Raw genomic sequence first — 23,554 nt, 5'->3', positions numbered from 1 at the left:
ACTTTTCCAGAATTGAAATGCTTACAAATCACTGAAAATGAACCATTCTCTGGTGGTTATTCATTGTCACTGAGATTACTGATAACGTAGAATCATCTAATTTTCGAAAAGCTGCAAGTATATCACATTGGTAGAATGCTATGCAAGAAAAATATAACTCTCTCAGGGTACTTGGATATTGGTTCCACCTCCAACTAACAGGTCAATTGTTGGTAGTAAATGGGTGTACAAGGTGAAAAAGAATCTCGATGGCAGTGTTTCCAGATACAAAGCTAGGTTGGTTGCTCAAGGGTTTTCTCAAGAGTATGGAATTTATTACTCTGATACTTTTAGTCTTGTTGTTAGACATACAGTGAGGATTGTTCTTGCAGTGGCTATAATGAACCATTGGGAATTGAAACAGTTAGACATTAAAAATGTGTTTTTACATGGAGATTTGCATGATGAGGTTTATATGAACAACCTCAGGGTTTTATTGATTCCACATGTCATGATCATGTTTGTAAACTCATCAAATCCCTATATGGTCTTAAACAGGCACCAAAAGCCTAGAACTCTACTTTTACAAGTTATTTGTGTGCTATGGGATTTTGTGCTTCCATGTCTGATATAAGCTTGTTTATGAAGAAAGATGGGGTTGATATCATCATACTCCTTCTCCATGTTGATGATATCATTTTGACAGGTTCTAATTCTATAAAAGTACCGTTTATGAATTATTTGAAGTGTTTGACTTAAAGGATCTAGGTAAACTTACCTATTTTTTGGGTCTTCAAATTACATATCAGCCAAGTGGTGATATCTTTGTCAACCAGTCAAAGTATATTAAAGACTTAATCCATAAAGCTGGTAGGGATTCTTGTGAGCCAACCTCGACTTCAACACCATGTAAACAACACAACTCATTGTTAGTGACAAAAGGAATTCCTCTCAGTGATCCTACATTTTATAGGAGTATAGTTGGATCCTTGCAATATTTGACCTTCACTAGGCCAGATATTGCATTTGCAATAAATTTAGTAAGTCAATTTATGAAAACACCAATTGATATTCATCTTAGGGTTGTGAAATGAATACTGAGATATCTTCAAGGAACATTGAAGTATGGTACTGTGTATTCATCAGATGCAGAACCAACTCTTAATGCTTTCTCAGACTCAGATTAGGCAGTAGACTTGAATACTCAAAGATCTGTGACTGGATAAATAGTTTTCCTTGGCAACAATCATATATCTTGGCAATCAAAGAAACAACGTTCGATTTCTAGGAGTTCTACTGAAGCAGAATATAAAGTGTTAGCTCACACTACTGCTGATATAGCCAGGATTAGGTATATTTTGAAGGATTTGGAATTATTTTTGCCTACACCTCCAGTCATTCATTGTGACTATATGTCTATGATTGCATTGAGTGCAAATTCGGTGTTTCATTCTTGGATAAAACACTTGGACACCGATTACCATTTTGTTTGAGAGAGAGTGCAGCAAGGTGACTTGGAAGTTACCTGCATTCCTACTGAAGATCAATCTGCTGACATACTAACCAAGGGTTTACATGGTCCTTCATTTGTGAAGCATTATTACAATCTTAAACTTGGCAACCCAATTTAAGATTGAGGGGGAATATTGACCAGTATTGACTAAAGGGTAGTATTGTCTAAAGATTAGTTATGCTGATATGGCAAAACAGTTAGTAAGATTATTAGCTAGCTATTGTGGCAGTTAGTTAGAATTGTTGCAGCTATTAGTTAGAGTTGTTGGTGCTAATAGCTTAGAGCGCAAGGCAACTATTGAGCTATATAAGTGTGTAAACTGTCATTGTAATTCCCTTGGTGAAGTATACTGAAATTCATAACTTTCTTTCTCTCTCTACAATTGCATTCCTTTCTTTCATTTTTCTACAATTCATAAGTTCTTACAGTACTGTTAACAATAACTAACCCTTATGAACTTTACTAGTTTAAGCATATCCATAAATCAACTGAAAAATACTCTCTTCCAATGCCACCTATATTCATGAATCAATTTCTTATAAAGAACACATGTTAACAATTAAAATAATGAATTTACACTTAATATCTTGCACTATAAAATTACTTGAATCAAGCTGAGGTACCCACAGTTCGTTACTACCACTTGATCAATAGTTTTCACAGGGTAAAAGCTCATCAAACACGTGTGAACTCGAAACAAGCTCAAGAACAAAAGTTAGGAATACGAAAGTTAAAAATTTAACTTCGAAAATATATTCACGGGGCCAAATGACAAATGATGACATAAATAATTTGCATGTCTTCATGAATAAGATTTTACCAAAATAAAAAGTTCGCACAAAAAATTGGATTTGTTGATTTCTTAAGTACAACTTTCTCTTTGAATGCATCTCGGATCGTCGAAGTTTTTCTTAAAAACAAAAGAACAAAAAGGCTAAATGATTTTTTTTCTTTTGAATAGACTAAATGATTTAGCAAAGGGCAGCTGGGCGGGTAACTTAAAATAAACAATTATATTGCCTAACATAGAGGATGGTCCTGTTAGAAAAAAAAAAAAAAAAAAAAAAAAAAAGAATCAAGCAAGTAAAGTTAATTAACCCCAAAAACTCACTTACCGTAAATTAAAATTCACCATTTCTTTCTTTCTTTTCACCAGCTTTGCTTAGTTGCTAGCAGCAGATGCTTAAAATAGGTACCATAGAAGCAAAATTCCAAAAATAAAGCCAAAAAAGAATAAAAATGGTCCACCGATCCTAGTTGCTGTATTGAATTTACAAGTTCGTGCTCTCCAAAACAGCTGGCCCTTTGGGCCTTATCGCGGATAAGATTGAAAACAATTAAAACTTTGAAATAAAAATGAAAATACCACCCAGGATGATGACAGGGACAAGCTCACATGAGCCCAACAAAGATAATACATGAGGTCCCTACTTATATATAATTTCCCACAATTTTATTCGTCAGAAACCAATCAAAATTATAACATGGAAAAAATATTTAAAAAAATCATGCCTAACTGGAGAAGGTTCCAGGCATGGCATATAATAGCCAGCCTTCTCTTCAAATAGAGAATTTTTTTTCTTTTCAAAACAAGTATATTATTTTACTCGTTATAATATAAATAAACAATATAATTATATGTCACACATTTAAAATTTAATAATAAAAAATAATTAATATATTTTAAGTTGAATAAAATATAACATCATGTAATAGTGTTTTCAAAAACTCAAAAATTACTCCTACAAATATCTCTTTCTTTTTCTTCTTTAACTTCTTTTCTTCTCTCTCCCTCCCTTGCACTCTCTACCTCCCTTACACACACTCTCTCTCTCTCAAAGCCCAAGGTCAACAAGAAGAGGAACTTCTTTGCACTCTTTGAAACGTTCATGGGGTATCTGAGTCTTGTTGGTCAAAGAAGAATGCACCGACCGTCATTGTATTGAGAGCTACCCTTCTAGCTTCTGCTTCTCTTCAGCCTGCAGCTTCCTCCTACTTTCCTCTTCTTCATCACTAGAATTTTCCATCAGCAATCTCAACCCTAGAAAAAAAAAACCACAAAAAGTTGAGAAAAAACCCCACAATAATAATAACATAAAAGATAGAGGAAAGTGCGAAAAGAAAAGTCTTAGCTATAGAGTTTAGCCCCCAACAAACCTGCTTTTTTTCTTCTTCCCTTGGATCTTCAAGATCTAGGAATTTGAGGTAGTAAAAAACAAGAAGTGGGGGGTTTTTTCCCCTGATTTTCCATTTTTATTTTATTTTTTATTTATCATGAATTTCGAAGCAGCAGCCGCAAGAGCTAGAGATGCTGGATTTTCTACTGAGGATGACCAAAATATGGTGAGAGGTAAGCTTCCTTTCTCATATTCTTCCTCTCCCTCTTCATCTTCGTCTTCTCCTCACTACAACAAAACCACCGGCGTAGCCACTCTGGTCCCTTCTTCCGCTGTCAGCAGAAGCCGCAGCTGGCACGACGGCAGAGGCAGCCCCGACACGAAGCTCGAGCTTATGGACTCGCCCCCCCGTGAAAACAACGAAGATGGTGGTGCTCAAAGAGAAGAAAACCCAATCCCCATCGAGAGGGAGCACATGTTCGACAAAGTCGTGACGCCGAGCGACGTAGGGAAGCTCAACCGCCTCGTCATCCCGAAACAGCACGCCGAGAAGTACTTCCCGTTGGATTCTTCCAGCAACGAGAAGGGGCTTCTGCTGAATTTCGAGGACCGGAACGGGAAGCCATGGCGGTTTAGGTACTCCTACTGGAACAGCAGCCAGAGCTACGTGATGACCAAAGGGTGGAGCAGGTTTGTGAAGGAGAAAAAGCTCGACGCCGGCGACATAGTCTCGTTCCTGCGAGGACTTGGTGAGGTGGGGAAAGACCGTCTTTTTATTGATTGGCGGCGCCGCCCGGATGCGCCTTATCCAAACCATCACCACCACCACCACCCACTTCATCCACATTATCAGCCCAATTTTGCAATTCCTCATCAGCATCAATACTCCTGGAACCCTCACCGGCCGGTTCCATGGAGCCCGTTGCTGATGAGACCTCCCGGGGTAGTAGTGACTCCGGACCACTTGTCGCAGCAGCAGATTAATTACGGCGTCAATATGCATCACCCATATCGAAATACTGGGACGAGTGGTGGTGGTTCGGGTTCTTATGGTTACGGAAATGTGGTTAACTCTACTGGGCCGATTTATTACTTGAGATCAGCTTCATCCGCTGCCCCGCCACAGTTTCATGAGCAAGGGGACAGCGGACTAATAGAATTTCAACAACACCAACAAGTACAGCTGGGTCGGGTTCATGAGTCGAATATGGTTCTGGAGTCGGTGCCAGTGGTCCATGGGAAGGCGGCAGCCAAGAAGCTGAGGCTATTTGGAGTAAACATGGAGTGTCCCATATCGGAGTCGGATCATGAATGTGACATATTGTCTTCAACCACATTATCATCATCCCAGTATCATCATCATCATGCTCATCACCAACTTTCGCCGCCATCGCAACCCCCACCGCTCCAATTAAGGCTCTACGACGGCATGCCTCTCCACCACCAAACCATGCCCTCCACCACCACTACTAGTACCACCACCGACTTTCTCAACATGAGGGGCAAGGCCTCCCCATCTTCCATGTCCTTGGACTTTGATGTCTAGTTGACTACTCCATCACAGTGCCAATAAACATCCAAGGTTGTCAAAATTAAGAAGAGAAACGAGGAATGCAGAAGGAGAAAATGTGATGATGTGGCAAATTGGCAATTGAATAAGAAGTTGGGAGAGAACTGATTTTTCAGATCAATGGATAGTCATCTGTACAGAAAAGGTACAAGGTTTTGGGTTTTTATTTTATAAGAGAATGAAATGATGATGATCTAATGAATTGATAGCTTTATTAATAGTTTTTGTAACTTAATTTTCATGTGTATAAATTTTTTTTATTATATAATAATAATCTATATAGATAGATATAGATCATATTCAGCGCAGTGGTATATTCATGCTCTCATTTTGTATCACCGATGATATGAAATATGAATTTTTACAATTTATATGAAATATGAATTTGTTACAATTTATATACTTATTTACTTGTATATTAATCTCTTTGGTCTCTCTCTCTCTCTATCTCTCTCTCTCTCTCTCTCTCTCTCTCTCTCTCTCTCTCTCTCCTTCCAATGTTGTTGTTGTTTTCATTTAAGTAAGTAAATGGAAGAAACAACCTTTCCTGCTGACTGCTCAGGAAACAGATGATGATCAGAACAAAGGTGCTGCTAGTGCTAGAGCGACCTGATGTAATTGCAGTTTTGTATTTTACCTTTGGTAGGTTTGTTGTTCTTGTCGCTGCTTCGTTGGGCACATCAGTGCTCGCAGGTTTTCTCAGATAGACTTGCAGAGATTAAAAGCAATAAGGTAGCCAGCTCTGTTATATAACTGAAAATATTTCTCTCTTCATACATCTTTAACTATTTTCCCTCATTAATTCTTGCTACCTTCTTTTTCTGCACTAAAGTAATTTAATTTATTGATTTTCTTGTTGCCACCTTAATTTTTTCTTTTCATTTCACTGCAAAATTAAAATGAAATTCTCCTACAAATCAATATAGCTAATGTATTATGGTGCACCTCTAGTACTACAATTATTGTTCTTATTTCTATGTTGCATTTGGCTTTTACTTTGTATTTGCATTTGATCAAGAAAATGTATATTTGGTAGTACTAAACTTAATTAATGTAAGGACCTTTTTCATGGTTTGAACTTTTAATATGGACCACATTTTTAACTTGCAACAACAACAACAGCATGACAATAAGAGTAGTAGAGATGTAGCTAGAGTGCTAACTGCATGCTCTATTGTAATGTGAATTTTATGAAATCATAGTGTTGTAAAGACGAAAACAATATACTAGGGCGTTGTCTCTATAATTTTTAATGTTTTTGATCAATCATGGTTGATATTTCGGGATGATATATTGTATAATGAGTTTAAAGATATGGATGATAGATACATGTAAATATACATATATATATATATATATATGTATATATATCAACTTACCAGATTCATGATCAGGTTCTTTTGCCACCTAAAAAATCATGTTTTTCATCATTTACCATTGTGATGTGTATGAAAACTTTACAATAGAAAGCTGATCTATTCTTGTTCTATAGTTCAAATAATCTGTCACAAAATTAAGGATCAGTGAGTTGAATGCATTAGTTGGCATATGTGTGTATTATTTGAATGCATTAGTTGCATGCATGAAGTAAAATGAGGAACAAAATTGACGAGCAGTGAGCCTAACTTTAACTTATTGCTAAGGCCTGACATTATACAAAATTTTCATCCATCTTAGGATTTCACTGCGTGCGAATTGAAATCATGAGCATTATACATTCTCATCATAGCCTAGGGTTACATTTGCTTTGAACTTTTTCTTTTTTTTTACCCTTATTTTTATTTATTTTAATTATTTTTATCAGAGGAAAAAGAATTAGCTCTTTCGAAGGGTTCATGCTTGAGACATGCATAAAAAGGTAATTCATACAGAATTTTAACGAAATGAACATGGTAATATACACAAAATACTCTAATGGTAATATATAAAAACTTTAACATTATTAGGAAACATCACACATCAGCCACTCAGGTGATTTAGCATATACGAATTGTGCACGAGAGACAATTGGCAAAATCCTTCACCAGTTTTTTGTTTTTTGTTTTTCTTTTTTTTAAAGAAAAGCACAAATATACAAGGATTAGGAATATTTGGTTTATAGTTAGTAATTAATTGCTCATATACTAATGTTGTTCATTCTCCTGATCATTACTCCTAAATTCTTTCACTAGTGTCACTACTAATGTGACATTGTAAGATATTAGGAATTTTTAAATCCTTATAGTACTTACTAAAACTCATTTGATTATGATATTAGTGCTGTTTGCTTCTTTTCTTTTTTTTTTTTTTTTTTTTTGTTGTTATTGTTGTTGATATCGTTCAGTGGTTTCTAGATAATTTTTGGTACAAATTGAATTGTGTATGTATAATAACTTTAAGCAATACGGATGTATAGAGAGATCATAATACTATACACCTACATACCTTAATATATACAAATCCTACATCTGACATAACTGATATTTATGAGTAATCATTTTCCTACCCTAAATCTCTATATAAGAAGTTTATGAGTGTATACATTTATAGAAATTAAAATTTTCTTTGACATGCAAGTACAAAATCCGGAAACTAATTAACTTGTAAAACATATATTTGCAACAGTTAGATGTAAATGTATGGTCTGTACAGTTAAATATTAGTTTCCAATTTAAGTTAATTTTATTTGTTTGTCTATTTTAACTAATGAAGCATTTCTAGTAAAAGTTATAACCCGCAACAGGAATTGTATTTTACATTAATGAAGTAACACCATTTTGATGCATTTGCAGTCTGGAACATGATGAGTATCAGATATAATAACAGTCAGTTTCAGTTTTTGATTTTCTAGTAGGTATGTGCATATCCAGAAGCTGATATATTCCTTTCATTAGGGTAATGAATTCTGTCAAGTGATAATATATGGCTGGCTTTTATTGTTTTGACAACCCCCCTCCTCTCTCTCCCTAGCTGGAAACTCCCACTAGAAATTTGAGCTTGTATTTTGTTGACAAGTATTTACTCTAAATTAATCTAAAATACGAAAAGAGATATTTGAATTTTGCATGCAGAATAAAATTCACAAAGTATTGGAAGTAATTTATTTTTATACACCTTTGTTAGGTAAATTTTGCCTAGGTACTATTTAGCCCTAAACGTACTCCAATATTTTAAGCAAGCTCCCCATTTTTTCGACATCTTCTAGTTGTTGATATAGCTAGAGTTGATTGGCCTCATGGCATTCTAACGTAGTTTATCTTCCTTTCAGACTTTATGCGATAATGTCAACCGAAAAAGAAAAAAAAATTATTAGGAGGGACTGCTTGAATCAAGTTCACAAAAAAAAAAAATTCCATCATTAATGTTAATGTACATAGAATTTTTAAAGAGATTTCCGTACTTACACATGTATACATTGACTCTTTAATAAAATCAAGTTCAGAGGAACAGACTTCTACATTTCACACATATGGATAGGATCTTTATTTCTATAGACAAATGGAATGAAGCATGAAGAAGGTTGAGGTAATTGGTAATATAGGGAGTAGTCCAACCTCTTATAAGCCCTTGTAAGGTTTTTCTTTTTCCAATGTGAGACTCTTTTACCTTTACATCCTCACACACCCCCTCATGTGCGCCGAATTTTCAAGCTAACGCGAATTGGGTGACGTGGAGCACGTGTGACCGTTGGGCTTCACACGTAAGCCTACTTACTCTGATGTCATGAAGAAAATTGAGGTTCCATCATAAAATCAATTGGCAATATGAGAAGAATCCCAACCTCTTATAAGCCCTTACAAGTGTTTTTTTTTTTTCCACCGATGTGAGACTCTTTTATCTTCACATCCTCACAATTAATTGCCAGTATACTGCACATAATTGTTGTTGCTCACTTGTAAGATAGTCTTAAAAAATTCGTGACAAATAAAGTGAGGTTTAGGTTTAGGTTAAACTATTACGTACATGCATCCTCAGAGAATTTGAACTTCATGTTCTCTTTTGATGGGCTGCTGAATTGTTGACCAGCATTAAAAAATTAACTAGACTGTGATTGTTCACTATTTGAATCCAAAAAGAGGCTCTATATTTATATGCACTCAAAAAGATAAGTTACTATTTTGCTCTCATATTTTTTTTCATACAAAACTTTATGATAAATTCCAAAACAATTAAAAAGAACTCATCGTCAAATCTGGCCATAGGGATCAAGGGATAGAGCTACATGGCGAGGAACAGGGAGATAGATGAGTTTCTTCTTAGTATTTGTTAGTTATATTTTTCAAAGATGTGATTACTAATTGGTTTAAAGTTTGATGAATCTTTGGTATTCCACTAACTTGCCCATAATTATATAAAACAAGGAACATTGTTTAATAGACTAGGATATGTGTAGGGTTCATTGTACTTTTGGAAAAATCTTTTAAAAGAAAAGAAAGAAATGCGAAGATGAGAAGATATGAAGAAATGTCTCACATCAGATGTTTATAAAATTGTGTATGAGGTATCAGCTATTAATTTTATGATGAAACCTCAACTCTTTCAAGAAATCAATCCCCTTTTAAGTGTGAAATATATTTGCTACTCTGCACATAATCCACATCCTGTCGTAACTTTCAAATGTTTGGTTCATAGATATGTCCATCACAAAAGGAAGCTTAAAGACGCCATATATATGACATGACAAGTATCCAGTGGAAATTAACGACTAATTAAAGAATCAAGAGAACAATGTAGATTTTCCTACCTAAGAAAAATCAAAGTAGAATAAAACTTTATATGTTCTTTATATAACTTTATATCCCCAAAATTGATTAAACAAATTTATATGTTCTTTGTATATGATCAGTAAAATAAAACAGAAAGCAGAAAAATATTGTACAATGTAAGATATGACTGTGCCCTTTTTAGGGTTACTGAAGCAGTAGTGAGCATAACTACTGTTGTGTTCGGGGGTTGTCACCCTTTACCAGGACATACCCACTGATAAGTTTCTAATTAATTTAACCTCACTTTTTTTTCGTTTCAATTATATCATGGATCATATATATATACATATATATATATATATATATGTATATATAGCCCTTGGTACTCTGCAACTGGGGGCCGTCTAGAGTATACATGTGGATCATGTAGGCAGGCAGGGCAGCATGTAGGCTCAGATGATCAAGAAGCAAGATAATTAATTAAATGATCGGTAGTGTTCAGTGATAGCAGCAGCATTGCTGCAGCTAGCAGACCGGACAAGCATAACGAAAAGTGTTGGACAAGTCCCGATTGCATTTACAATATATGGACTACTGCTCCCCTCTCCCCTTTCTCATCTCTCTCTTAAAAAACACACCAAACACAAGTTTTGTCCACTTGACAATGATCGGGCACATCCGGTTGGTTTTTATTCCGATAGCTAACTTCCTTTGTCCTATTGTTATTAGGATTGAGAAGTACCCCTTTCGAAGCGCTAGCTTCGACACTAGCTAAACCCTAATCCAAAATGTAATTGGTTCAATTGGTCCAAAACTAAACCTAAATCAAATTATGGAGAAATAATTATGTGTCGTCGGGTGTAGGACGAGGGGTAAGAGTAGGTTAAGATAAAAGTGTACAACTATATGAGAGTTTTACGGTTTGAATTGTTGAGTTGTATTCTTCTTTCAAAGACGAAATATATATACAAATACAATGATTTCTAGTATAGTGAACCCTATTCCAGATACATTAAATTCTTATTGTGCATTGACTCACACGAATAGTTTATGTCTGAATTTGAACCAGTAACATAGAATAATTATATCTTTTTTTATTTTCTTGTAATTACAAACATATGGTAGCCAAAACTAACTTTGCTTCTTCCAACATGCATAAGAAACAAAAATAAGCTGATTGAATATCAACCTAACCAAATTGATACATATATATATATATATGTGTGTGTGTGTGTGTGTGTGTGTGTGGCTTGGAGTATTGTAAGCACGTGACATCGATAACTAATAAAGAAGGCAGGACATTACGGATGATGAAAAAGGAGGTGGTGAGAGGCAAACAAGACTCCAAGATTTCCTATGCGCTGCTCAAAGCCTTATCTCTCAAAGCATGAAGCAGAAAGAAGAGTACAGTGCAGTCCCCACTCTGTGGAAAGAGAGGGCAATAGGATACTAGCTAGAGTAGGTTTTAGGGTTGATAGGCGTAATCAATGACGTCCACAAAAGAAAAGAAAAGTAGTCGCAGTAGAACTAGGAATTGTATTCTTCGTTTTCAGTCTCTCGTTCTTTCTTGACTTTGGCCAAACTTTCATAGCACAACAGTTACGTTTTGTATCAGTCACACAATTACATAAAAATTTAGACATAATATTATATAATTAATACAAACTACTATAATATTGATCTATCAATATCATGTAAGTCGTTCTCGAATAAACAACGCATGCAATTTACTCCCTACAAGACTTCTTCTGCATGGCCCATGTTGATGTTTCTTTCTCTAGTTTTGAGGAACTAGACCCTCTCCTGAGCTCAGGATGGGGATTCTCATGAGCAGTCCATCCAGACCGTTCAAACTTGATTTAACAGTTGCAATTATTATAATTTTTAGAGAAGCCTCTTGTTTGGAGCCGTTTGATCAAATTTGAACAGCCCGGATTAGCTGCTCAGGAGAGGATCCAGTTCCTAGTTTTAATGCACCACATTCCCGTGATATATGAACGTGAAGACTCAAAAACACGTATACACTGTCCAAGTCGAACAATTAGTTTGGCTCTACTGCCAGTGGTAGATTTCATTCATGGTAATGGAAACCAAACAATTCCCCATCAAGATAAAATATAAATTAAAGAACTTCCAAGAAACATAGGGTGACATGGCATGCCATGGCATATGGAAAATGGGGAAAATGACAATATGGGGATCGAGATGCCATGCTGACTTTTTCCTTCCTTCCTTATTTCTCCCACTCGACATTCCATACCCATCTGGTTCTGCTCACTTCAGAGTTTTATCAAAGATGCTAAACGATCAACGGCTGTGATCAACTAGGGTTTTCACTTCTGGTCAATTCCGTTATGATCTGACCGCTATCTTTACTGTCATGCAGAAAGCAGGAGAAGGATGGATAATAAAAACAAAAGTAACAAAAGAACAAGGGAAAAAAAAATCTAAAAAAAAAAAGGAGAGAAGAAGAAGAAACAAAAAAGCTGGTGGGGGTTGTTTGTGCAGTGTTATGGACAGCTCTTCTTTCTTCTGCCAAATTGGTGGTGGCAGAGCAGCAGCGGCAGCAGCAGCATTAACAACGACAGTGCAAAGAGAGGGCAGCCGATCCCAAAAAAACAATTGCAATTATTTAGGGTTTGATAATAGCGGGTCATGGGGTGCGCACTGCACACCTCTATACAAGCTCCAAAGCAGCCGTAAAGATGTGCATAAAAAACTTACCATATTTATAAAAGGGAATTAGAGAAAAAAAGCTACTGGCCACAAATATAAAAAAATAAAATGTATTTTGGTTAATTTTTCTGATAAATTCTGACCCACCTGGATGGGATCGGGGTTGGGATTATTTGTGCTTGTGATCAAGAGCTCTCCCTCTTTTAATGCTGAGTAGCCAGTTTCATGCTAAGGTATCAAAACTGCACCCATGCATGATGCCAGAGTCCCAGTTGGCCAAACCCTATCTTCCACCCTAATCCTTACCTTTTTGTCTATTCCTTCCCTCTTTTTTTAATCTTCTTTTACACACTCTGCTAGCTACTCGTTACCAGTAACCAAGTTCTTTTGCTTTCTATTTTTTAATTTTCCTATTTATTTATTTTTATACATTAATGAGCTGGTAATATCTCAACAAAGCAGACTGAGTTGATATTTTTTCTGGTTAGTTTATTTGCTTCCCACGCTCATGGTGGATGGGGTTTCTCCCTAGCTACTAGGGCAAGGGTTTGGAGACAAACAACGGTGTACAAATAAGTTTAGCTTTCAAAACCCTATCACTTTAATGCTTTACTTAGTTATACACCATTAATCAACGAAAAGTAAAGAGAAATAACATTTAGTTGTCAGATTCCTTTACACATGTAATAATTTGCAACAGTGTGAGTGGGTTTTCTTCTGTTTTGGTAATGGGTTGTGGGATTTTTCTGGTTAGCCAAAGGGAAATTGGGTTTGGATTTGTTTTTATTCATGGAAAATGTGATTAATTATCAAGTAGACACCAGCTGCCTACTTTTGTCTCCTTTTACAGTGAATTAATTTGTTATCAACATATATTCATTTATTTTCGTTGCGGTCTCAATATATGTTGTGTGACATCAAAATTTTGATGTTATGTGTGGACCATATATAGGACCATGTACAACTATATGGGGCAAAGAGAGAGAGAGAAAGATCTTGAAATTAATTTTGTCTGATGGGTTGGTTTGGTATTGCTGTGCTTTGAAAAAAAATTGTTTTTGCTGTGCTGTGAGAATAAGCTCATTTTTGCTGCGAGAATAATCTCATTTTTGCTACTTCACTTTTTCAACTTTTTCACCAAAAACTGTAAAAATGAGTTGTTTTTAAGTGTTTACCAAACACCTTTTTGAGCTCAGCTTTTTTGTATGCCTACTTTTTTTTTAAATCACTTCAATACCAAACCAGTACTTACATCCACACAAATGACAAAAGAGTCCACTATAAATTGGCCTTCTGAAGTTGGTGGTCGTTCAACGTTAGTCCTCAATTGTTTTTGGTTTCAAGTTGTGTCCTCAACTTTTAGAAATGTGTTAAATGAGAACAATAATAACGTCTTTATAGAAGTTGGCTAGTTTGGTATTGTTGTGTTTTAAAAAATAATTGTTTTTACTGTGTTGTGAGAATAAATACCTGTAAAATAAAATTGTTGAGTGTTTGGTAAATTTGCTTTTGTAAAAGTCTTTTGCCAAAACAAAATAGTGTCTGAGTATTTGGTAAATTTTTATATAAATGACTATGAATACGTTAAATGACTAAAAATGATATGTTTTTTTAATATGATGTAATAATTGTTAAAGAGAATAATGTAGGAGAGATTTTTCAATGTGATCGTCACACGAGATGGTACACCACGTGTCCCTATATAAATGGTGGGTTATGTGTCTTAAAAGGTTAATAATTTAAAAATTAAAATTTTCCACCACTTGCATAAAAACACGTGGTGTACCATCCGTATTCACGTCACAACTAAAAATTTCTCATAATATAGGAGCAATGATTATGGGTTTGTAAAATATGTGGGGGTATACTTGCCATTTGAAAATTTCCATAAATGTGCACTGATTACTATGCTTTGGAAAAAAGAAAATTTAGAAGCACGGTAGATTCTACTTCTGTTTTTCTTTACTTTTCTACTGTCATTGACAACAAATTTTTTTTTTAAAGACACTTTTTTTTTTTTTTTTATCTTACCAAACACATTTGATGTTTCAGATTTTTTTTAATAAGCTGCTTGGTGAAATAAACACCAATTCGTCACAGCTTATGCACGAAATTTCTTTTTTCTTTTCTTTTGGTAAGGGGATAGATCACCCCAAAATGCCAATTCAATTTGGTTGGTTTTTGTCTATGTTTCAACATAAGTACATAATCCTAGACATAAGTTGTCACATGCCAATAGAGAGATTTTTGGTTAAGGTTATCAAAATGCCTTTCAAAATCTCATGTTAGCTGTCCTGTCAAACTTTTGTTATGAGAATTACTTTGTCCTCACAAAACGCTTTCAAAAGTTTATGGACCAATGTAAAATGAAAAAAAGAAAACATATTTACCTAAACCAACTATAATGGTAGATGGATGTCTAGGTTCAAAACGATGATGATGATTTTATTACTCGAGGGGTTATGATTAATACTGGATACGAAATAGAAGGGTTGGGTTTTGTGGGAGGTCCGCAGTCCCCACTGCCATGACCTGTCACTTTTGGCTTTGGTGGGTGAATGGCCTAGTACATTGGCCTGCCTCTTTCCACTTCCCACTGGGCTAAGCCTGCAGTAATGTTTCATAATGTTTTCTGTGGTATCACATGACCCAACAATGATTCTATAATTAAATGCTTAAATGAGGTCAATTCCTACACCTTAGATTTGGCCATCGTGTCGTTTTTATGACATATCTCATATCTTAACGGATCATGTTGTTTCAAATTCTTTAAAATAAACAAGTAATGTGATCCAACCCAAACTCCACCCGTTAAAATTAGAGGTAGCTAATCAACAATTGGGTTGTTAATGGGTACCCATTAAGACCCATTTAGTTTTGTTTCATCTTACACCCTCACCACCATTGTCTCACTTCTATATTATAGTGATATCAAATTAAACATGTCTTAACGGGTATCCTTAACAACCCAATAGGTTAATTTGTCACCTCTAGTTAAAACTAATGGATAATGTGACCTGACCCGTTACTCATTAAATAAAATAATTTTGCTTCGATAAATAATGAAAAATGTCATACTAGCTCCAAAATCAATTATCCATGTATTATTCGTAACAGGAATGGAAATATTTAGTGCCTTACCATCAGTACTACCTGCTGCAGCAATCATGGCAGAGGCCTTGTCCACTATTTGTTCTGAATCATTCTTGGTTTCTCCAATGGATGCTCGGGATTTGTTGCAGCGAAGATCACGGGTCTTATACCAATTCTCGGGATATCCAATCAACTTAAAGTAGCGACTCTTGGAGTGTTCTGTCATGCCATAGTGTGGGCACTTATCTTGGGGACGATCCCGGCTTGTCTGGCTAGGGCGAGTTTGTCTTAGCCGATTTTGTGACTCGGCTCGGTCCGACCAAGAGGAAGATCCACGAGTCTTTGTTGCCATGGCAGCAGGTTCATTCTTGTCAACTTTCGTCTTCATTGCTTCCTTTCAATCGGCTTTATGACAAACATAGGCATAAGAGGCCTGAAGCCCAAGCGGGGGATCCTTCCGCAACACTTATCCATGAACCTAATCAAACACATCATCAAGGCCACCAAGAAACACATAGACTCATTGTCTCTGTGAAACTTTTGAATATCGTTCTCACACTCCATAGACACCTTATTAAAGTGATCTAATTCCTGAAAAATCTCAGTTAGTTCCCCGAAATACATAACTAAAGGTCAGTCATTCTGACAAAGACGTGATGCCTTCTGACTCAACAAATAAATTCAAGCCTCGTCATTCTCATCAAAGTAAGCTGCCTTAAGAGTGTCCCAAATCTCATTCGAAATAGATAACCAAATGATGTACTGTTTCATAATCTCCGGCTTCATTGAAGACAATAGCCAACTCTTAATTCTTTGATCTTCAAATAACCAATCATCGTAAGGATCGTCATCGTTAGGTGTCTTGATAGACCCACAAAGATACCCCATCTTCTTCCTTCCAGCAATATGGATTTGAATGAGAAGAGCCCATAAATCATATTTCTTCTCATCCAATATTATACCAATGTTGAAACTATAATTATCCGATTGCACCATAATTGGAGAAGCAACATGAACAATCGCAGAACCAGTCGCCTTTTCTTTAGCCATCTATCTTGCTGTCAGTATAACTTAGAACCTGCATCGTTGTGACGGGAATCTGGAACAAGAGAACGGACTGACAGAAAAACTGGGCAGCAACGACTTTAAGTCGCTCACTGCAATTGAGATGGGCAACAACTCGAATAGCAATGATGTTAAGTCGCTCGCTTGTTTACGTCGAAACAGAGGCACAACGAAAATGTGCTGAGCATGGCAATACCAACCCAATTAAGGCTCAAATTTTTTTTTTCTACCTAGGCTCTGGTGCCAAGAAGAAAGAATGTTTTCCAATATGTTTCGTATTCTTCTCATTCAGAGGTATATATACAATCATATACAATCCTATCATACTAAGGAAAGAATAAATACAATTGATTACAAGAAACACATCCCAAACTAGGAAACCCAAGATAATAGGAATCCCTCAATAGTAGGAATCCCAATACAAGTCAACACCTAAGTGACAGAGGTTCCTGGTGCAAAATGGGTCTTTATTTGCAGTACAGACCGGTCAAAGTTTAGAGTACATTCTTCTCAAAATTTCCAAGCTCTCGTCGTCATTCAAGTCAATGTCAACTTGATAGATTAGGAACCATGAAGTCGTAGGTACCCGTGAGGAAGAGATATATTGAGAAGAAAGCAGATATAAAGGGGTGGTTAGAGGTGTTACTTTTTAACTTATGTTTCTAATTTTTGGTGGTATGAAAGGTCTGTTAAGGTTGGGGGAGAGGAATGAGGATCGTCTCCAAATCCTTTTTGTAAGGATCCCGGAGATCCTCCAATCATGTCAGTTTATTGTACATCGTGCGGCCAGTTTTCGTATGATACTGTTTATATTCAATTTTAAATAAAAAAAATTATATTGATTTCTGACCGCACAATGTACGATGAACGGATGTGATTGAAGGATTTCCCGAATCCTCAGAAAGAGAATTCGAAAAGGATTCTCATTCGGGGGAGAGGTCGCGATAGGATGGGTGGGACTAGGATTACCTTAAGATCCCAGTCTGCGAAGCCAACTGATCAGAAGATTTCAGCCTTCCAATTTCATCCTGCCTTGTTTTGTGTGAAAAATTTTCAATATTTAAATTGATTCCTGGTCACAGAATCATATATGGAAGAATGAGATCTTTTGATCAGTTGGCTCCACATGTTGGAATCCGGAGGTGATCCCAGTCCAGATGGGTGGTGATGGGAATCTGTTGCTTTTTCAATTATTTTTTATTAACCACAAGGGTAAAGTTGAATCTTCACGTTAAACTTTTGGAGAATGGGTGGCTTGAGTTTGAACTTTGAGGGCCTTTTAGTATTTTTAAGATAGAAACATTAACGGAATTGGATGGAGGTCGTGCATTAGTACCAAATGTGAAGTCTAGGTCGTAAATTCTCAAAATAAATTCTTCAGGTGGCAAATGCACACCTCCATCAAACTTAAGGTGGCACTTATGCAAACTTGTCAAACAATTACTGTCGGGTGGTGGCTGCAAACACCCTAAAATGATTTGGCTCCAAAACCTAATCCATTCATTTTTTTATTTTTATTTTAAAATGCTAAGAATTGTTCCCTAAATTTTAGTTGGGTATTTTGATAACTTAATGCAATGGTCATTAAAAAAAAAAGGAAAAATTTGTGGGTGTGTAGAGAAAAAAAAAATGGGTGTGCAAAGAAATTTTTTAGTAAATTTAAAAATAGTAATAAACTCGTCATTTATGGTTCGAACTTAAGATATCTCACTCATCAGAGAAATACTACCAAACCAAACTATTGTACAAAGTAGCCAGTTAAGGGGTTAAATAACTTAAATCAACTAAACTAAGCTATTATCGATGTAAAACTTTGTACTAAATAAAACTGAACAACGCAAGCATGCCTGTTTTTAAATTAGAGTTGAAATACAAATCACACATTGTAAGTAGAGTGAATTACATAGAACAAATACAGTATTGTTGTAGTGTCCCGGTCCTTGCAATTTGCTCCAAGGTGTACGCTTTTCACATATTTTTTTTAATTATTTTTACGTCACACATACCTTATCTCAGAAACATTTCCCATCAGTAGGGACTGAGTTTCAATTGCAAAATCAGAATGTCAGGATAATTTGACCATGTTGAATGTCAGGATTTCTTAGCATTATCAACCAATTAAAATTCGAAATTGATAATCTCAATATTCATAGAGCAAAACCTGTATTAAAATTCAAAGTTTACACGACCCACGTAGAATCTCTCCATTCTCCAATAGCAAACATAAAACATAGACCCCTTAATTCTCCGGTGGATGCACTTGCGCTATCTCTCATCACGTGACGTGGTCACATGAACACCGATGCATATTCAATGCCTCTTTAAGGTCACTCTCCCTGATTGATTTCAAAAATCATTGCCATATACTAATTACACGAATCTTGTCTCTTTCGTCGCGAAATCGCCCATAGGAAAATACATCCCTACGATCCTGAAGAAACGGATTTTCCAGGCAATGCTTCAACCATTATGTACCAGCAAGAGTTGTTTCCACTCATTCAAATACTCAGAATATTCAACCGTACGTTTTAAAGGCGCGAACGTGAAATCTAAGTCACTCTATAACAAGTAGTACTATGATATACTGCATCTCGAGTACGATTTGTACATACATGTAGGTGAAGAGTCTTTAGCTTCCAACACCAGCAGCTCCTTCCGGTAGCATCAGGATAAAACATATAGAGCTAGTGTATGTCTCTTGCTAATAGCTTGCCTGACACCTGAAACAGCAGAAAATAACAAAGTTAAACCAAAAACGGAAAGACAGGATGGAAAGGAAGAAGTTCACCTTATATTTGTCTAATTTGCGGCCGCCCATTTCCACTTGCGTGTATAAGACACAAGTTTCATACTTCAGGGAACGTAATTCTGCTTCAGCCTCGAGCCATAATTTTTTATATACTAGAGCTTCTGGATCTAACTCTTCACTGTTCAGATGATTGCCTCTCAACGTGTTGCCCATAACCTGCATCTTAGCATACAAGTGTGAACTTTCAGTTTCCAAGTAGAGAAACAACATTTATGCACTGATATGATAATTTATAGCATCAGATCACAAATTATACCTGAATGATGTCATTGCTCTTCTCAGTGTCAATGCCACTACGTGAAGGACAGGAATCCAACGTTCTCTCAGTAAAAACATGAGAATTAACCTTGCGCCCCTTGTAGCACTTCTGGTAATCAAGCTCATGCAGAGCAGCCAAAGCATTTGTCCTTGTTAATTGAAACCCCGTGTTTGAGCACTGAAATACATCATTTAGGCTCTCAGATCAACATAACATACACACTTGCATGCTGTGTCGATGCACAGACACAGAAAGCACAATAGCCATTAGCAACCAAAAACCTTTAGTTATAATACAATATGATGATGAAAATATTTCTGTCAACCAGCTCCAGGGCAGACACAGATCAAACTATAACGATTATTATTACTGTAAGAACATTGTTAATATTAGTATTATTATTAATCTCATCATAAGCATGATAAATCAACTAAACATGATAATTAAAGGCATGTAAAGGAAGTTTAATACTTTCAAAGATTGAAGATTGAAAATCAACAAAAAAAAGAGTACGAATTCAAATGTAAGAACATAAAATTTAAAAAAGGAAAACAAAGTTCAGTAACCAGATTCACAACATTTAAGGACGCGCGCACATACTGCTACCTGTTGAAGCTCTGTTGATTTATTAGGACAGTACGGAGTGCTCATAAGAGTTATATCAGAGATTGGAGTCTTTCCTCCGGCCCTCGGTTGGATCATGGAAAGATTATTGATTATATGCTGGATCACATCAGGCGTATATTCGTTCAGTGAATCTAAATCATTTGCACAATTTTGTACAAGCATTTCTGACATTTCATGCATGACATTAAGTATTGTTGGGACATCTATTTTTGGACGAGTAGACAGCAACTTGGATGGTCCCACAGGTGCATTAAGCACAGAGCCACATTCTGAGTTAGGCAGGGCATAAGCGCTTTCCACTTGATGGTTGTCATTGGAAGGCTGATCAGCAATTCCATAAACCGATATGGAAGACTTTGATCCTGATTCATCAACTGGTTCATGCCCTTTGGAGAATGAAACAACAGCTGAAGATTCACTCTTTTGGAAAGATGAGAAATCATCTTCTACGCACTCACTTACATGATAATTTACTACTGTTTTAGCATGACGAGGAAAAAAATGCGGTGCCAGTGGATTCAAACTATTACGCGTTTCTTGTTCATTTTCAACAGAGTCTGAACTCAAACTTGAAACTCCAAATGGGGATTGCCAAGAAGCCAAGGTTCCTTTCCAACAAGGTGAGTCCAAATCAGAGTCATTCTCGTCTAATTTTCTCACAAGAGAAACATCTTCTTTGACTCCAAGATGTTCCGAGCTGAAATCATCAGAAGTATTGATCAAAGTAATTAGTGGATCAGATTTTTCCAATAGTAATGAACCAATACCCTCACTAGAAAGAGCTTTGCCAGCCCTCCCTTCGTTTCCTTTATCTATGGGACTTTCATCACGGTGGATCCCTTTGCCTTCACCAGAGAGTAGGTGATGAAGATCCATATAATTGTTCACAGAACAATTGCCTTTAAAATCCACATTCTTTGACAATACGGGATACAAGGGAGCAACTGTTGTGCTGGTAATTGACGGCTCAAGGACCACAGCTGGAAAAGCATTATGTTTAGGTGAATGGAAAGCCGGAGATTTAGCTGTATAAGAATCAAATTTTATTAAGCCACTCTCGCAAAAAGCAATTTTGTAACTAGAACCACTCCAAGTCACTGCTGGTGCAGTATATGGTAGCTGAGTTTGAGAAATTTTTCAAGCATTGGTGTAGAGAACGTACCTGAATTAACCGCTGAAAAAGAGAATAATCCAGCATCTAATTGATTGTCTCTTCCAATATTCAAATCACTAAATTTTCCACGAACAATTTCAGAATTGTCAACATAGGGCTTCGATCCCGTAACAGCAGGCTTTCCTGTGCAGAAACATGTTATGCATGAGGCTCTTACAGCATTGATTTCACAACATGGGTAGCCTCAAAATGTAACTTTCATTTGTTAATACACCCAATTGATCATTTTTTCTTCCATATGAGACACCGAGGACTTGTCCAACTTAACAAAAGAGTAGAATAACAACACAGGAGAAAAAAGGAGGAACTATTTTCCTACAAATTTATATAGGTCTCAATGCAAACGATGAGAGTTCGTTGCCTGAAACTTCAAATGATTCTTAACATTGTAATATGCAATGCTTTTAATAAGCACTCTAAATAAACAACCTATTTGTTGTTATTGATGTTGTGGTATTTACATTCTCATATAAGTTACACGCCTTTAAGTAATTCGAGTAGGAAACATTTGCAGTGATAGCTATAAAGTTCTACGAGTTATTCGAGGCCCAAAAAAAGAAAAAAAAGATGTCACCAAAACCCGTCTGTTATCCTTAGTCAATTATAAACATTAAACAAGAACATAACAAATCTCAAACCTCACCCTAAGATTATAGCTCCACAGAGTGGGCAAGTGCTATGAGTACTCTTATCATAAAATGATGCATAAAACAAGGTTTTTCTAATTGTGAAATGACATGAAAATGTTTCTATACATGTACGAATTGAAACTGTTCGTCTTTTTAGTAACCAAAAGAAAGAAGGGCTTCAAAACAAAGTTATTGCAGAAACTCAATTTCATAAGCTTAGGAGCCAAAGGGGATGAAAGTTACCTAGTTCAAGCAAAGTTTCGTAAGCCAATGCAGCACTCTTGTTACTGGAGAGACTGGCTTGGCTGTGCCCAAATGATGAATGCTCTGTGTAATCGAGCAGGGACTCATTCGCGGCAGAGGGTATAAAACCAAAATCCGAGCTACCATTAGCAGATGGGTAATCCGAAAAACAAGAATTCTCACCAAAATCAAGGAGATCATGGGAAAAGACGGACGCCAATTGAAATGGATCATCTTCCAAGTTGATACCAGACAAGAGTTTGGGCATGGAAGCACAGGGGTCAACTGAAGTCAATGTATGCAAGGGGGGAAGGGCAGTATTGGAGCGGTTCGACGAAAAGGGCTCAGCTAAAGGGGACAAACGCGATGGTTTTGCAGCAGATGAAGCTCTCCTTCCATGATCATCCCCCTCCATTTCTATGCAATCAAGTTTTCGTCAAACCTGGTCAAAACCCTCGTCCCAAACAAAAACCCAAAACCCAATAATCAGAGCAAGGCAAGAATCCATGGCCTACAATGGTGCTAATTACAAAGCTAAAGAAGTAATCTTTTGTGTTTTCTTGTTCTTGGAAAGTGAAAATTTGAACATTTTTAGGCTGCCCATTTCCATATTTATAAGCTAAAGAAACTTTAAGGCTGGAAAGGAAAGTAAATTCAGAACATACCTACTGCAGAGGAGAAGCAGTGACTTGCAGAGCAGAGGAGAAGGAGGAGGAGGAAGAAGGGTCGGTTGGTTTTCTCGTAACTGTGATTGTTTTGCTTCAGACTCGATTTTTCCTTTTAGTCTTTTGTATTTTGTACACTATTGGCTCGTCAACTACCTCGAGAGTTCTTCGTGTTGACTATCCTAACCATTGAACTGTGCCACACGCAAATTCTCAAATGTATGTACAATGTAACGTAATGTTTGGGAAAATAATAAGAACAAGGAAAATTAATGTCCTAATGATTCTGGGAAATTCAAGGGCTAAATTAATCAATTTGAAAAATTGATGGATGAGTGTGTAAAACGAGTAAAATGAAGGACGTCTGATCGGTTTAACGAAGAAATTTAGTTTTTCATCATTTTGGTCAATTGCTCTAAATTAAATATTCATTCTAATCTTTAGGGTAAT

General features: G+C 36.3%; 2 protein-coding genes and 1 pseudogene across 3 annotated transcripts; 1 reads left to right on the top strand and 2 right to left on the bottom strand.

Moving 5' to 3' along the window:
- Positions 1 to 3,283: 3,283 nt before the first annotated feature.
- On the top strand, positions 3,284 to 8,771 carry LOC137711551 (B3 domain-containing protein Os03g0120900-like). Of its 2 annotated transcripts, none has more exons than XM_088695659.1 (3): positions 3,284 to 5,324; positions 5,826 to 5,911; positions 7,951 to 8,771. In XM_088695659.1, exon 1 carries the CDS (start codon positions 3,767 to 3,769, stop codon positions 5,153 to 5,155), a length of 1,389 nt encoding a protein of 462 aa, XP_088551785.1. In that variant the 5' UTR covers positions 3,284 to 3,766; the 3' UTR covers positions 5,156 to 5,324; positions 5,826 to 5,911; positions 7,951 to 8,771. The 2 variants fall into 2 exon arrangements, with proteins under 2 accessions (XP_088551785.1, XP_088551786.1); XM_088695660.1 differs by having other exon boundaries at positions 5,742 to 5,911.
- Positions 8,772 to 15,565: 6,794 nt separating this feature from the next.
- Positions 15,566 to 16,683, bottom strand: LOC148696197 (uncharacterized; annotated as a pseudogene).
- A 2,146-nt stretch (positions 16,684 to 18,829) lies between these two features.
- Positions 18,830 to 23,240, bottom strand: LOC137710744 (uncharacterized). The gene is given in 7 exon segments (XM_088695658.1): positions 18,830 to 19,418; positions 19,487 to 19,669; positions 19,764 to 19,943; positions 20,367 to 21,529; positions 21,532 to 21,690; positions 22,440 to 22,856; positions 23,105 to 23,240. Coding segments are annotated over 6 exon segments (2,136 nt in total). The 5' UTR covers positions 22,855 to 22,856; positions 23,105 to 23,240; the 3' UTR covers positions 18,830 to 19,382.
- Between the last annotated feature and the right edge of the window lie 314 nt (positions 23,241 to 23,554).

Source organism: Pyrus communis, chromosome 6 (assembly GCF_041283825.1).
Source record: "Pyrus communis isolate YQ-2024b chromosome 6, ASM4128382v1, whole genome shotgun sequence".
Lineage (NCBI taxonomy): Eukaryota > Viridiplantae > Streptophyta > Magnoliopsida > Rosales > Rosaceae > Pyrus > Pyrus communis.
This window is presented reverse-complemented; position numbering and strand designations above follow the sequence as displayed.

Coding starts and splice junctions, on each gene's coding strand:
- LOC137711551 (XM_088695659.1), top strand. CDS start 3,767: ATGAATTTCGAAGCAGCAGCCGCAAGAGCTAGAGATGCTGGATTTTCT.